This window comes from Nuphar pumila, chromosome 9 (assembly GCF_984573655.1).
Source record: "Nuphar pumila chromosome 9, dmNupPumi1.hap1.1, whole genome shotgun sequence".
Lineage (NCBI taxonomy): Eukaryota > Viridiplantae > Streptophyta > Magnoliopsida > Nymphaeales > Nymphaeaceae > Nuphar > Nuphar pumila.
Window position 1 is genome coordinate 100,361,509 of NC_143257.1, and position 12,287 is coordinate 100,373,795.

Consider the following 12,287-nt stretch of genomic DNA (forward strand, 5'->3'; position numbering starts at 1 on the left):
GAGAAACCATACCCAGACCCAATAAGAACTACATGAATCAGACCCGGACCATACCTGGTAAAATAATACTTTTCATCATTTTTACATTAAAAAATTGTGGGTCTTAATAGGAACTTGGGTTGGGCTTGCGTCTGGTATAAAATTTAACAAACTATACCCGGGTCCATGTATTAATCAGACTTCGGGTCTTCTTATTTGTCACCATACCCAGACCCTATAGGGTTTGGTCCGGGTAAACCCGACCCATCGACACCCCTAGTTCTGGGCCTCGCTCTACTAGGATTTCCCAAGAGTTGGTTCCTGAGTGCTTCTAACTAGAGGGATATGGTTCCAATAGATACCTGAAACCAATACTTTGCCGGTGCCGGGAGGTGACCCACGGATAGGTCCATGGACCCAGCCACCTTAATTAAGTTAACTGGGGGCAAACGCCTTCCATTATTCAAGACCTTTTGAAAGCAACCAAGAGTGGTTGTAATCTAATTAGTGCTTCTGCACGTGCAAATGCATGTGCACTTTTCTGTTAAGTAGGTTGTTTTTTATTCCTTCCGTACAATAATTAAGAAAAGACCCCATCATTAAGTAAAGTAAAAGCCTAATCCTCAACCACCACTTCGTTAAATTTACCAAGGTCTCAAGGCTAAGATCGGGGGCCTGGTCCGAGACGTTGCAACCTGAGCCAAGACCCGGGTCCATCTGTGTGTCAGTAGACCTGTCTGGTTGCATATCATGGTTGAGCAATGCTGCTATGGCTGTGACAGTTTGTGTCTTATCAGGAACAATCTGTTATATATATATATATATATATATATATATATATATATATATATATATATATATATATATATATATATATATATATATATATATAGAGAGAGAGAGAGAGAGAGAGAGAGAGAGAGAGAGAGAGAGACTTCCTCAGGCCCTCTTTTTCGTTAGGTCTAGTTAGGCTCCTTAAAAAAAAATCACAGTTTTAAGTATATTTTCTCATGTCTAACATGGGAGATATGATCTATAGGTTTTGTTTAGTGGAAACCAGCTTTTGGATCTCCGAAATCAGTATATAGGTTTTTCGGTGATCTAAAATCAATGGTTATAAAGGTACTGATTTTTCTTAGCTCATAAAATCATGCTTTTTTGTCGAAAAAACACAATCCAAGAATCGATTTTCACTAAATTGATCATGCAAAACACGTCTAACTGTTCAAATCTATCATAAAATGCTTAAAACCTATAGGGCAGAGCAAGAAATAGGGCCTAATATGTTCAATTATCTCTCTCTCTCTCTCTCTCTCTATATATATATATATATATATATGAGTAAATATTTGGTGCTATTGAAGGCTCAAAATTATATGAAACTATTGAACTGAAAATCATAGGTCTTATATTTTTTTATATATTAAATCCTATGAATGTGATAAAAAAGTTTTATTAAGTGGATCATAAAATGATTATGACACATAAGCAATTTTTTTAAGGGCTTCAAAAATTAAGGGTCCATATTGCACTAAAATTTCATGACTCAATAATCATATTTTTTTTTATCGAAATAACACAATCCAAGATTTGATCATTGGTAAAGAAACTATTCTAAAGACATCTATGTGGTCAGATTAAGGCAATAAAGATTGAATCTATGATTTTTAGCTCAATAATTTTATATAATTTTGTGCCTTCAATAGAACCAAATATTAACCCTATATATATACGAAAAATGATCATATTGTACGACAAATTAAATTTGACATATTTTTCAAAATGCCCTACAACTGGTGATATTCTCCTCATGTTCAAAATTGCAAATAAGCAAAGTTGGAATATCCTTTTTACCCTTCGCATGCACAGAACTGATAAAGTTTGCGTAATATATAACACAGTTCGTCGAGTGCCGCAAACTCTCACTTAAAATGAGGTCTGCATATTTTTTTGTGGACTTCACGAAGTTCACATAAAATTATGTATGAATTTCCTTAACCAAAATCTTTTCTAAGATTGGAACTTCAGATCAAAATATCGCAAATAGCTGACGAAATTGCAAACTTTTACTTAAACTGAAACTTCGGAATATCACAAATACTTAACGAAGTTGTGCGGACTTCCTCATCCTTGCCTATATTTTATAGAGACTTCCTAATCCTCATGGACTTTCTTATTATCGAAAATATTGTTCATCATTTGCCTATATTTTATGCAGACTTCCTCATCTTCGCTTATATTTTATGTGGACTTTGTTTTTAGCTTATCTTTTTTTTTGGACTTTCTCATCTGTGCAAATTTTGTTTGATTTTTTCACAATTATAATTTTCACCTGCTCAATTCATGCAAAATATATTATTTACATAATCCAAACCTGCTCAAGTGAAATTTACATTGACAGTTCAAATTCATACAAATTCAATTATGAATTTCCAGATCATACAATATTTAAAGAATCTCATAATTTATAATGAACATGAATCTCATACAAAACTCATAATTTAAAAACTAATAAACTGAATAGAACATGAATCTTATACAAAAACTCATAATTTACAAACTATGTTCTAACATTGAATTCATATAAATTTAGAATTACAGTTTTATATTGACAATTCAAACTAAACTCCCCAAGATTGTCCACAGCTCAGCTATCGAGACCTAGCTAGTTGGCACTTCATTGTCTGATGTGTCCTCAACCTCCGCCTTTTTGCTGTCCGTTATACCATCTTTGTTCTAGTGCAGTTTATTTTCTTTCTTTGCCTCCTCTTCAACCTTCTTTTTGGCACCCTCCAAAGAACATGTATTGAAATTAATCTTTTCGATCTGTCTGAATGTATTCTAGCGATTATCGGTTAGCCTTCATCAAATAATCCAAATAGGTGAGAATCATTTTGAAGGATTCTTCAAATAAACCATATAACGCCTCCTTAGTTCATTTTAATCCATGCCATACTTGTTTATAAGCGACCACTACTCCTTCATCGTGACTTACGTCATTCATGTTTTCTCTTGGAGTTATCTTTGGGTTATCGTGCATGCATTTTTTAATAACACTTGAAATCTAGTTGACTTGAAGGAACCCTTATTCGTGCACCTTTGTGCAATGTATCTTCTAATGACAAACAACTGTAGTCTGCGAGTTTTTTCTCGTGCATATGACAGTGACTGTTATTGTAGCTTTTTAAGAATTTTGTTTTATAGTTATTCCTGATTATATAATCTTTCAAAATCTTACGATAATACTGAAGATCATTAAACTTTTTGCCGATAGACATTTTTTGATCGTTTGAGCCTGTTGTTAGCCATTGAAATTGTTCCCTATCATTAAGTATTTCATTACACAATTGGTCATACAAATGAGCTGTCTCTGTTTTAATGTTTTTCAATTGATCTCCATTATAAGAGAATCTATTGAACGAGAATTTATTCAACTATGTCTCATTAACATAAAAACATAAAGCAGTTCTTATGCCAACAAATATTCATATAACTTCTACAATATACCAAGGGTTCAACTTCTTAAATGCTATTTGTGTATTGCTTTTACCCACCATTATTTGTTCAGTGTCATCAGTGTCTTCGTCTTCTCCTATCAACATGGTATAGTTATCATCATCATCGATATCATCCGATTCTCCACTGCTACCACTAATTGATTGTCTGGTTGCACAAACTAAATCAAGATTCATCATATCTATCACTTTCAACTCATTCATGCATTTAACATTCTTGTATTTTTAACATTCACGATTAAGCATAAAAACTTCACATCTATCATTGCACTTATATCTCAAGCATAAATTATAACTTGTACCAAGCTTTGTCATCTACTCGAAAAGCCTGGATATCATTCAAGTTACTATAATAAATATCACTGGCACTGATTTGTCCACGTGGTTCAACATCCTCTACACTGGTTTGCCCATGTGGATTTCCATCATTCCATTCATTAATTGCTTCTTGTTTAACTTCCAAAGCAACAACTTTTTCTTCAACTTTGTGAGCAATTAAATAAACGTCACCATTAAATAACATTGATTCTATGTCATCATCATCCAAGACGTCTATCCATATATGTTTGCTATCTAATTTTGGATTTCTCCTACAATCGAGGATAATTGACTCTTCTACATATCCGGTTTTATATGACATCAAAGCTATAAATTTCTTATAGCTATTATTTATGGAGACCAATATAGATCTTCAAGCAGTCTGATCACTGTTATTGTAGTATATTTTAATCCTTTCAGAGGCCATCATTAAGTGTTTACACCAACCACACACTATATATCATTTATCTTTAGAAACTAGCATGTGAGAAAAGACCATCAATATACACTTCATACATTCAATTAACAAAAGTATCTACACCAACCACTCTGATCATATAATCATATCTACAAAAAAAACCAACTCATTAAGAAAATAACAAAAAAAAATTAGCAGTGTTCTCAGTATTTCATGTTTATCATACAAAATACACAATATAAAAACAACAAAACTAGAGGATAGAGGCATACAAATCATTGAAACAAATGAAACAATTCAGTGTTTAAAAAAATAACTTGTTGAACTATTAAAATTCATCGAAATAATTGCCGAAATGGTTGCCAAAAAGTCACCGATGGAAAGTAGGTTGGGAAAAACTGGTTGGGGAGCATAAAGAACCCTAAAAAATTATGAGAAAAGATTTCTGGGTGTGAAGAATATGATTTTATACTCAGTCGCTTAGGAGTGCAAACTTTATGAGGTATATACGAACTTCGTGAGCTATATGTGAGGTTACGAGGTTAGTTTCACACATAATTTTATGCAAACTTCATTAAGTATACGCGACCTTCATCAAGTATTTGAAAAGTTCAAGTTTATGAACGCGAACTTTATTAGGTATATGCGATGTTTTGAAGTTTTAGTTTAAGAGGAAGTTCACACATATGTTTATGTGAATTTCATGATATATAGCGAACTTCTTCAAGTATTTATGATATCCCAATCAAAAGTTTCACTTTAACAGGAAGTTCACATATAATTTTATGCAAACTTCGTGAAGTCTGCAAAACAAAATGTGTGAACCTTATTTTAAGTGAGAGTTTGCTGCACTTGGTGAATAAAGCGATATATCACTCGAACTTCATCAATTCTGCATATGCGACAGTTAAAAAGGATATTTCAATGCCGACTATTTGTGATTTTGGATAGGGGAAGAATATTGAAAATTGTAAGGCATTTTAGAAAGCATGTCAAATTTGCAGTACAATACTCTCATTTTTTCATTATATATATATATATATATATATATATATATATATATATATATATATATAGATAGAGAGAGAGAGAGAGAGAGAGAAAAGGGTGTAACGTTGGACACGCAAGTCAGATGGATCAGCGACAAAGCATCATTTTTTCAAATACAACATTTAGCAGCCGTTGCAAGCACCATTAAATGTTGTTTTTCCACCGACGGCATTAGCAGTTGCTGATGCCCCTAATTAGATAGAATCCGATGCACTAGCCTGCGTTCGACGTTACGTTCTTTTTCTCTCTCTCTCTCTTTCCTAGGAATAAGGGTCATTTGATGGACCCCTTCTCCTAAATTGCAAACCACGCGCTCCAGGCGGGCTCGCCATTAATGCGTGTCACACTAGCCCTCTTTTCGAATAACACTCACCAGACAAATCACCAGTATGAGCCTAGGGGAAAATCATCAAATCCGGGTCAAGATGGGCTTCCACCGTCCTAACCACTGGGTGACCCGAGATACGTACGTAGCTTCTACTCTTTATATGGTATTCTACTGAAGCCATGGTGTCAGGAACTCTGAAACACTCTCTTGACTCACTTTCAACCTTTTGCTCTCTTCTTCCCTTTAATTACATGGCATATCTGTTTGGGTCGCGTTAGTGTGTCGTGTCACTAGGGACACACGGAGAAGATAACGTGCCCTTGTGACGTAGGGCTGGAGTCATTTGAAAGCGGTTTGTGAATCAATCAATATAAGAAAGTGTGCATATATTATTGGACAAGTGAGTTTGGAGTGGTTGGACTTGATTGGATTCTATGGCCTTGTATCCTGTGCTCTGACCTGAACCACATACTTTGCAAGAGAGAGAGACTAGTGATAGGTGTGGGGTAGCCCAGGATTGCAACTCAACAACGCCCCGTAGGGTAGGTTAATGCTAGTCTAGGATGGCAACACCACAGCTTCTCCTAGGCAAATGCGAGACGGGGTAAAGCTTCTTGAATTCCAAGTGGGGTCTCTAGGTGCATCGGATTATTGGAATATTATTGGCTTATTGCACTACAGAGTAGGGTCAGCATACCTCAACATGAACCCGACCCGTTTATTAAATGGGTCAGCTGTGGCAAACACGAACCTGACCCATTTATTAAATGGGTAACCCGACACGACACGGTTAACCCGTTTAATAAACGGGTCGGGTAAACGGGTTGGCGGGCGGGTTGGCAGGTCAGGTTCGGGTAAACGGGTTGACGGGTCAGGTACGAGTAAACGGGTTGGCGGGTCGGGTTTGGGTAAACGGGTTGACCCACCCGCTTAACCTGTTTATTAAAAGGGTCAGCCGGGTTGGCAGGTTGGCATACCCCTAACACGAACCCGACCCGTTTAATAAACGGGTTAGGTGGGTCGACCCGTTTACGACATGAACCCGTTTAAGCCAAACCCGAACCCGGCTAAGAAGCGGGTTGGCGGGTCGTGTCAGATTTTGCCACCCCTACTACAGAGCATGACACACCATCCTCATTTATCCAACTTTTCTAGATAACTTTGATGCATCATGTGGGTTAGTCTAGAAATACTTTAGGAACAAAGATAAGCAAGGATAAATGGTAAAACTGAATCTTAGGACTGGCTGGTAAAATGAGCCAAATGAGCCGAGCTTTAAGTGTTCAAGCTTGCTTATCCCTTTGGCGAATCAAGCTGAATTTGACCCCATGATGAGCCTGAGCTAAATGAGCTGAGCTTGAGCTGGCTTGTTTACATTTTTTCAGAGCTAGAACAAGATTATGAAAAAAAGTGAATACATTGTTTCATATCTACAACGAATAAAATTTCATATTTAAACCTGCTGCTTGCAAACCTTATACTTCAATAATTAATTCTATACTATATTGTAAGATGTAAATGGTACCTAAAACATATTTATTATAAATCTATTCGAGCCGAACTGAACTGAGTATCTATTGTTCATATTCTTCTTGCCGAGCCTGTCTTACGAGAGTTTGAACGAGTTTTTTTTTTCTAGCCGAGCCACACGGGTTGTTTCTTAAACCTAGTTTTGAACATGAGTCATTTGAGTCACCAGCCAATAAAAATTGCCAACAAGGAATCACGGTGGGGGCCATGACATTTCATCCAGGTTGGGCCCACGTAGAAGCAATAAAAGCTCGGACCGATCACACGTCGCTCTCATATAAGTAATCTTCAGGAGCCCAACGCTCACGTACCCCAGACAGCCGACAACCTGAAGCCCTCGATCTCCAAAATCCGACGATCCCAATGTTATTGTCTTTTCAGGCAGGGTGCACATTGCTGCATGAAACACAGGGCCCACTATACATCTGGGTCGTCAGCTTTTTTCAAAGTCGATGGTTCAGATGACGCCTCATGCCAGCTCACCTGAGCAATGCTCCCATGTTCCTCAATTAAAAGACACACACACACACTGGCGTTGTCAGAGCAGCATCTACCCTTTTCCGACGGTACCGATTATAGAAAAGACTCGGTAAGAATCAGATTCTTCCCGAAACGGACCGGGACGTGATGCTGACAATAATACCCTCCGGAGAGTCCACATGGGCATGTTGTGTTCCAAGGGACAAGTAGCGATTTTTTTATTGGGGGAGACACATGTCATTATTGAGAATCAAGGGGGCAATTGGCGTCCTTTCTCCCTCTTTTGCATGTTTTTTTTTAAGGCTACATGTGCGCCGCACGAGCTATGTCCTCATCCGCCATGTGCGTGCGTGCATGCCTCCCTTCCTCTCCCTCGCGCATGCATGTCCGTGCCGATGGCCCGGTGCGTGCGTCCTCTCACGTGCAAATTTTTTTTTTTCTGAATTGCACTTTAGGTCAGACATAAGGCCATTTTAGTCATTCACCCAACCCACGTAAATGCCCATCTCTTTTCCAACAATGACCCCATCACCCCTCACTCGACTGGGAATTTATTACCCAACGTGGCTTCCACTCTCGTCACATGATAGGGGCATGATTGTCTTTTCTGAGTCGTCATATGAAATAAGGGTAAATTGCGCATGAGGCCCATGCTTACTTTGTTATGGGTGAGCACATTTCGAAGACCATCGATTTAAAAGATCTGTCAGTTCACATCCTCTGACCTTTTTTGTTCCAGCGTTTTCTCTCTCTCTCTCTCTTTTTTTTCTCTGTGGGTAAGGGGGGGGGGGCGCTCGTAGATTAATCTGCGGCTGTCCATTGACGGTGGGACAGAAAAGGAGACTCGGGAAAACCACAGAACAATATTCCGAGCCGTCTGGGTTCCGAATCGTATCGGCATACTGCTCAAGGGAACCGATGCCTGGGATCACTCATTCCCCGCAACGAGAAATTCCGTGCCAACAAAAGCATGAGAATTACCTGAAAATAGGGGAGGAGTGGGACGGAAAACGATGCACAACCGAATCCCGTTCGGGCGAGTGCCTGAGATCCTGAAAACGCCGTGCCGAACGGCCACGACGACCGGGAGAGTTCTTTTCTGCTTGCGAACATCAAAGAATTCGGAATTTTTTAGAAGGTCTGAAGGGGAAGCTAGTGGTAGGGTTTTTGAGGAGTCTGAAAATATATAAATTGAACAAGAACCAAATGGGAAGAGTAAAGATCGAAGTTTTACCTTTTCCCCACTTTTTCTCCGGCATAAATGGCAAACGGAAAACCGAGAGAGAGAGAGAGAGAGAGAGAGAGAGAGAGAGAGAGAGAGAGAGAGAGAGAGAGAGAGAGAGATTATTCCCCACTTTATCCAGTAAAACTTTCTCTCAGTTGTTCTCCTTCTTGCTTTTGTCCGTTTAAGGATATATTTAGTTGCAGAAATTCCCAGAAAAGAACGAAATTCGAAATCGAATACTTCCGGATTATTGCAAAATTCTGTTAAAAAATGGCAGCAAATTAGTGATTCTTCTCATATTTCTCATTTTCCAATTGCGGAAAACAGTAAAAATAAAACCCGGAAGAGAGAGAGAGAGAGAGAGAGAGAGAGAGAGAGAGAGAGAGAGAGAGAGAGAAGAGAAAAAAAATCCATGAATTCTCCGATTTTGAACCGCCGAAAAGGACTACCCGATCGGAGAGCTCCAATTTGCAATATTTTTGCCCTACACCTAGACCTAAAAATCCTTTTGATAACAAAATCGATAGACTAAGAAATAAAAAAAAGGAAATGAACGACGGGTGGAAAGAATGGAGAGGCGCCCTCCTGTTTCAGATGAGGTGCCGGAAGTCTGGCCCGGTGTGAACCAAGAACTCGTCTCCGGCGTCGCTTCCGGCAGAAACTTCGAAGACTCCCGCGGCGTGTTGGAGGAATTGCTGCTGCGACCTCTGCAGCTCCTTATGCCTCCGGAGCTCGAGCACCTTCCGGTGGGAGTTCGAGTGCTTCGTGAGGAGGAACGTCGGGCTCGCCGCCGGGCGGTATTCCGGCACGAGCCGGCCGGACTTATACCGGACGCCGCACGCGTTGCAGAGCGTCTTCGGGCCGAGCGGTCCCGTCCGCCACTGCGGGGTCTTGTCTGTGGCGCAATGCAGGCATTTCCGGCCCTCCGGATGCTCGACGACCTCCCTTCTCCTGACGGCCTTGCAGGATTCCTTCAGCACCCTCTGGCCGGCGTCGGCGATCGCGTCGATCGACCCTGACGAAGATGACGTGGGCGAGATCACCACCATCCGGGAGGACCAGTTGCACGGAGCCGCCCGGGACCGCTTGCTCCGCGCCCTGGCCGGAACGGGAGCGTCCGGATTAAAGCTCGGGTTCGGCCGGGGGGCCGTCGCCGACGCCGACGAGGCGCCGGGGGAGTACTTGCACTCCGGCGCCCCGGCGGAGTCGTCGTCCTTCGCCTTGATCCCCGTGACGATCTGAAGCTTCTGAAAATCGTCGCTCGAGAACGAGTCCTCCACGAAATTCGAGAGCCACTCCAACTCCGGTAGATCGTCATACTATCCAAATAAACCCGCCCCGCCAAAAAAGAAGTCAGAAAAATCCTCAAGAAAACCCTAACGTAATGTGATTCGGGAGAGAGTTGCTTACGGGAACGCAAAGGTCGCCGGGGAAGTGGGAGTCTGTGAGGCTATGACAATCGCCGGAGAAGGACGAATTGCAGCTGCCGGCGGTCTCGGCGACGGTGATAGCGGAGGAGTGGGTGGAGTTCCCGGCCGTGGCGTCGAGGCCGCCGGGGACGTCCTCATTGGAGAAGTCGAGCAGGTCCTCAATGGGAAAGAAGTCGGCACTCTTGATGTCGCATAACTTCATTTCCGGCGCGATTTGGGTCGGTCCGGCTCGGAAACTTCCGGCGAGGAGGAATTCCGGGGATTCCATACCGAGTGAGAGAATCCGAAGAGCGTGCGATCGGACAGAAGAAGAAAAAGAAGGATTGGGAACGGAGGAATTGGGGGGTTCTGGTGGGGTTTATTTGAGAGAGAAAAGGGAGAGAGTTGGGGAGGACAGGGACAGCTAAAATGGTGGGTTTTCCAGAGGGTAGAGAGAGGGTATCTTATCAGAGAGGTGAAAATAAAAAAGAAAAGAAAAGATAACACAGCAAGTAAAAAAAAAAAAAGGATAAAAAAGAAAAGAAAAGAAAAGGAGAAATGAACGCTAATCTTATATTTGAGTGGCCTTGATTGAAGTAGCCCATAGTTATCTGTTTAACTACAGAAATACCCATAGCACTAACGGAGCCGATACCATGGTGATACTGGATCCAGAAAAGAAGACTGAGCACTAGAATTTTGCATGTCAAAAGTACAAAAAGTCCGTATTTGATATGGATCCGAATATAGATCCGACATAAAATACTAATCCGGTTATGAAAACAATCTGATTGAGCGAATCTGATCCAAATACAAAGACGGGTCTTATTAGGGGTCGGAATCCAAAAGCTACCTACAGCGGGTTGGTTTCAGCCAAACACAAGCGCAAGATCAAAAGGCCTGACCGAGCTTGCTTATCAAAGTTTGATTAGGATCAATAGACTACCGGGTCATGCCCCCCAGTCCCGTTAGATTTGGAGCTTTTCGTAGTAATAATGATCACTTGAATTGCATATAATTCACAGGAAACCAGGACGAACCCGACAAACCGGGATGTGGGTTATGTTACCTGTATGGGTTCTTTGATTATGGACAAACCTAAAGGAGATTATAGTTTTGTCTGCACCGGACCCACATGGGTCCGACCCACTGATAGCTTTTGTTTGGTGTGTGCACCGACAAAATTTGATAGTGAAAGTATATGATAATAAAATCTGGATCCCCAGGTTCCTTTCTAGATCTATGTTGTGCTGGGTCATTCACTGCTATGATTCGTATTGCTACTACACAACATGAGTTCCTTGGAGTTTGGTTCTGATAGCTGGATCCACAGTGGCCTGCAACCTTTTCCTTATAAGGGCCAAGTTCCAAATCCTAACTTGACTTGTCCCGAACCAGAAACCAAGACTCTCTCTCTCTCTCTCTCTCTCTCTCTCTATATATATATATATATATATATATATATATATATATATATATATATATATATATCAACCATAAATTTCATAATTTTTTATTCTTTTTTATTTAATCTAACAGTACCGATGTGATCTACATGCTTGGTTTCATACGAATACACTCTTAAATCATTCCATTTTGATGCATAAATGAGATTTTTTAAGACTTTAAAATCAATGGCTCATATTCTTTATAAATATTCAAGCATTCAAAATCACATTTTTTTTATCAAAAATACACTATCCAATAGTTGATTCCTAGCAAATTTACCATGCCAAGCACATCCACGTGGTTGGATTTGCAAAAAAAGTGTTGAAAATATCCATATTTTCAGTTCTCATATTTTGGTTCTAATATTTCAGTTCTCATATTTTAATGATTCTCTCTCTCAATATATAATCATTAGAACATGAGAACTAGAAATATAGGCATTTTCCACACTTTTTTTCGCAAATCCAACCATGTGGATGTGCTTGAAATGGTAAATTTGCTAGGAATCAATTATTGGATCGTGTATTTTTTGATAAAAAAATGTGATTTTTGAATGCTTAATATTCATAAAGGTCATGAGCCATTG

At 40.1% G+C, this 12,287-nt stretch overlaps 1 protein-coding gene across 1 annotated transcript; it reads right to left on the minus strand.

Annotated features, from left to right (window-relative positions):
- Window positions 1–9,235: 9,235 nt before the first annotated feature.
- Window positions 9,236–10,799, minus strand: LOC149828752 (GATA transcription factor 4-like). The gene is made up of 2 exons (XM_090016957.1): window positions 10,254–10,799; window positions 9,236–10,162 (listed from the first exon to the last, which is right to left on the minus strand). Exons 1-2 carry the CDS (start codon window positions 10,539–10,541, stop codon window positions 9,434–9,436), a joined length of 1,017 nt encoding a protein of 338 aa, XP_089873083.1. The 5' UTR covers window positions 10,542–10,799; the 3' UTR covers window positions 9,236–9,433.
- Between the last annotated feature and the right edge of the window lie 1,488 nt (window positions 10,800–12,287).

Excerpts from the sequence above, each read along its gene's own strand:
- LOC149828752 (XM_090016957.1), bottom strand. The coding sequence starts at position 10,541 with ATGGAATCCCCGGAATTCCTCCTCGCCGGAAGTTTCCGAGCCGGACCG. Across the intron at positions 10,163-10,253 it reads CCGGCGACCTTTGCGTTCCC|TATGACGATCTACCGGAGTT; the intron begins GTAAGCAACTCT and ends TTATTTGGATAG.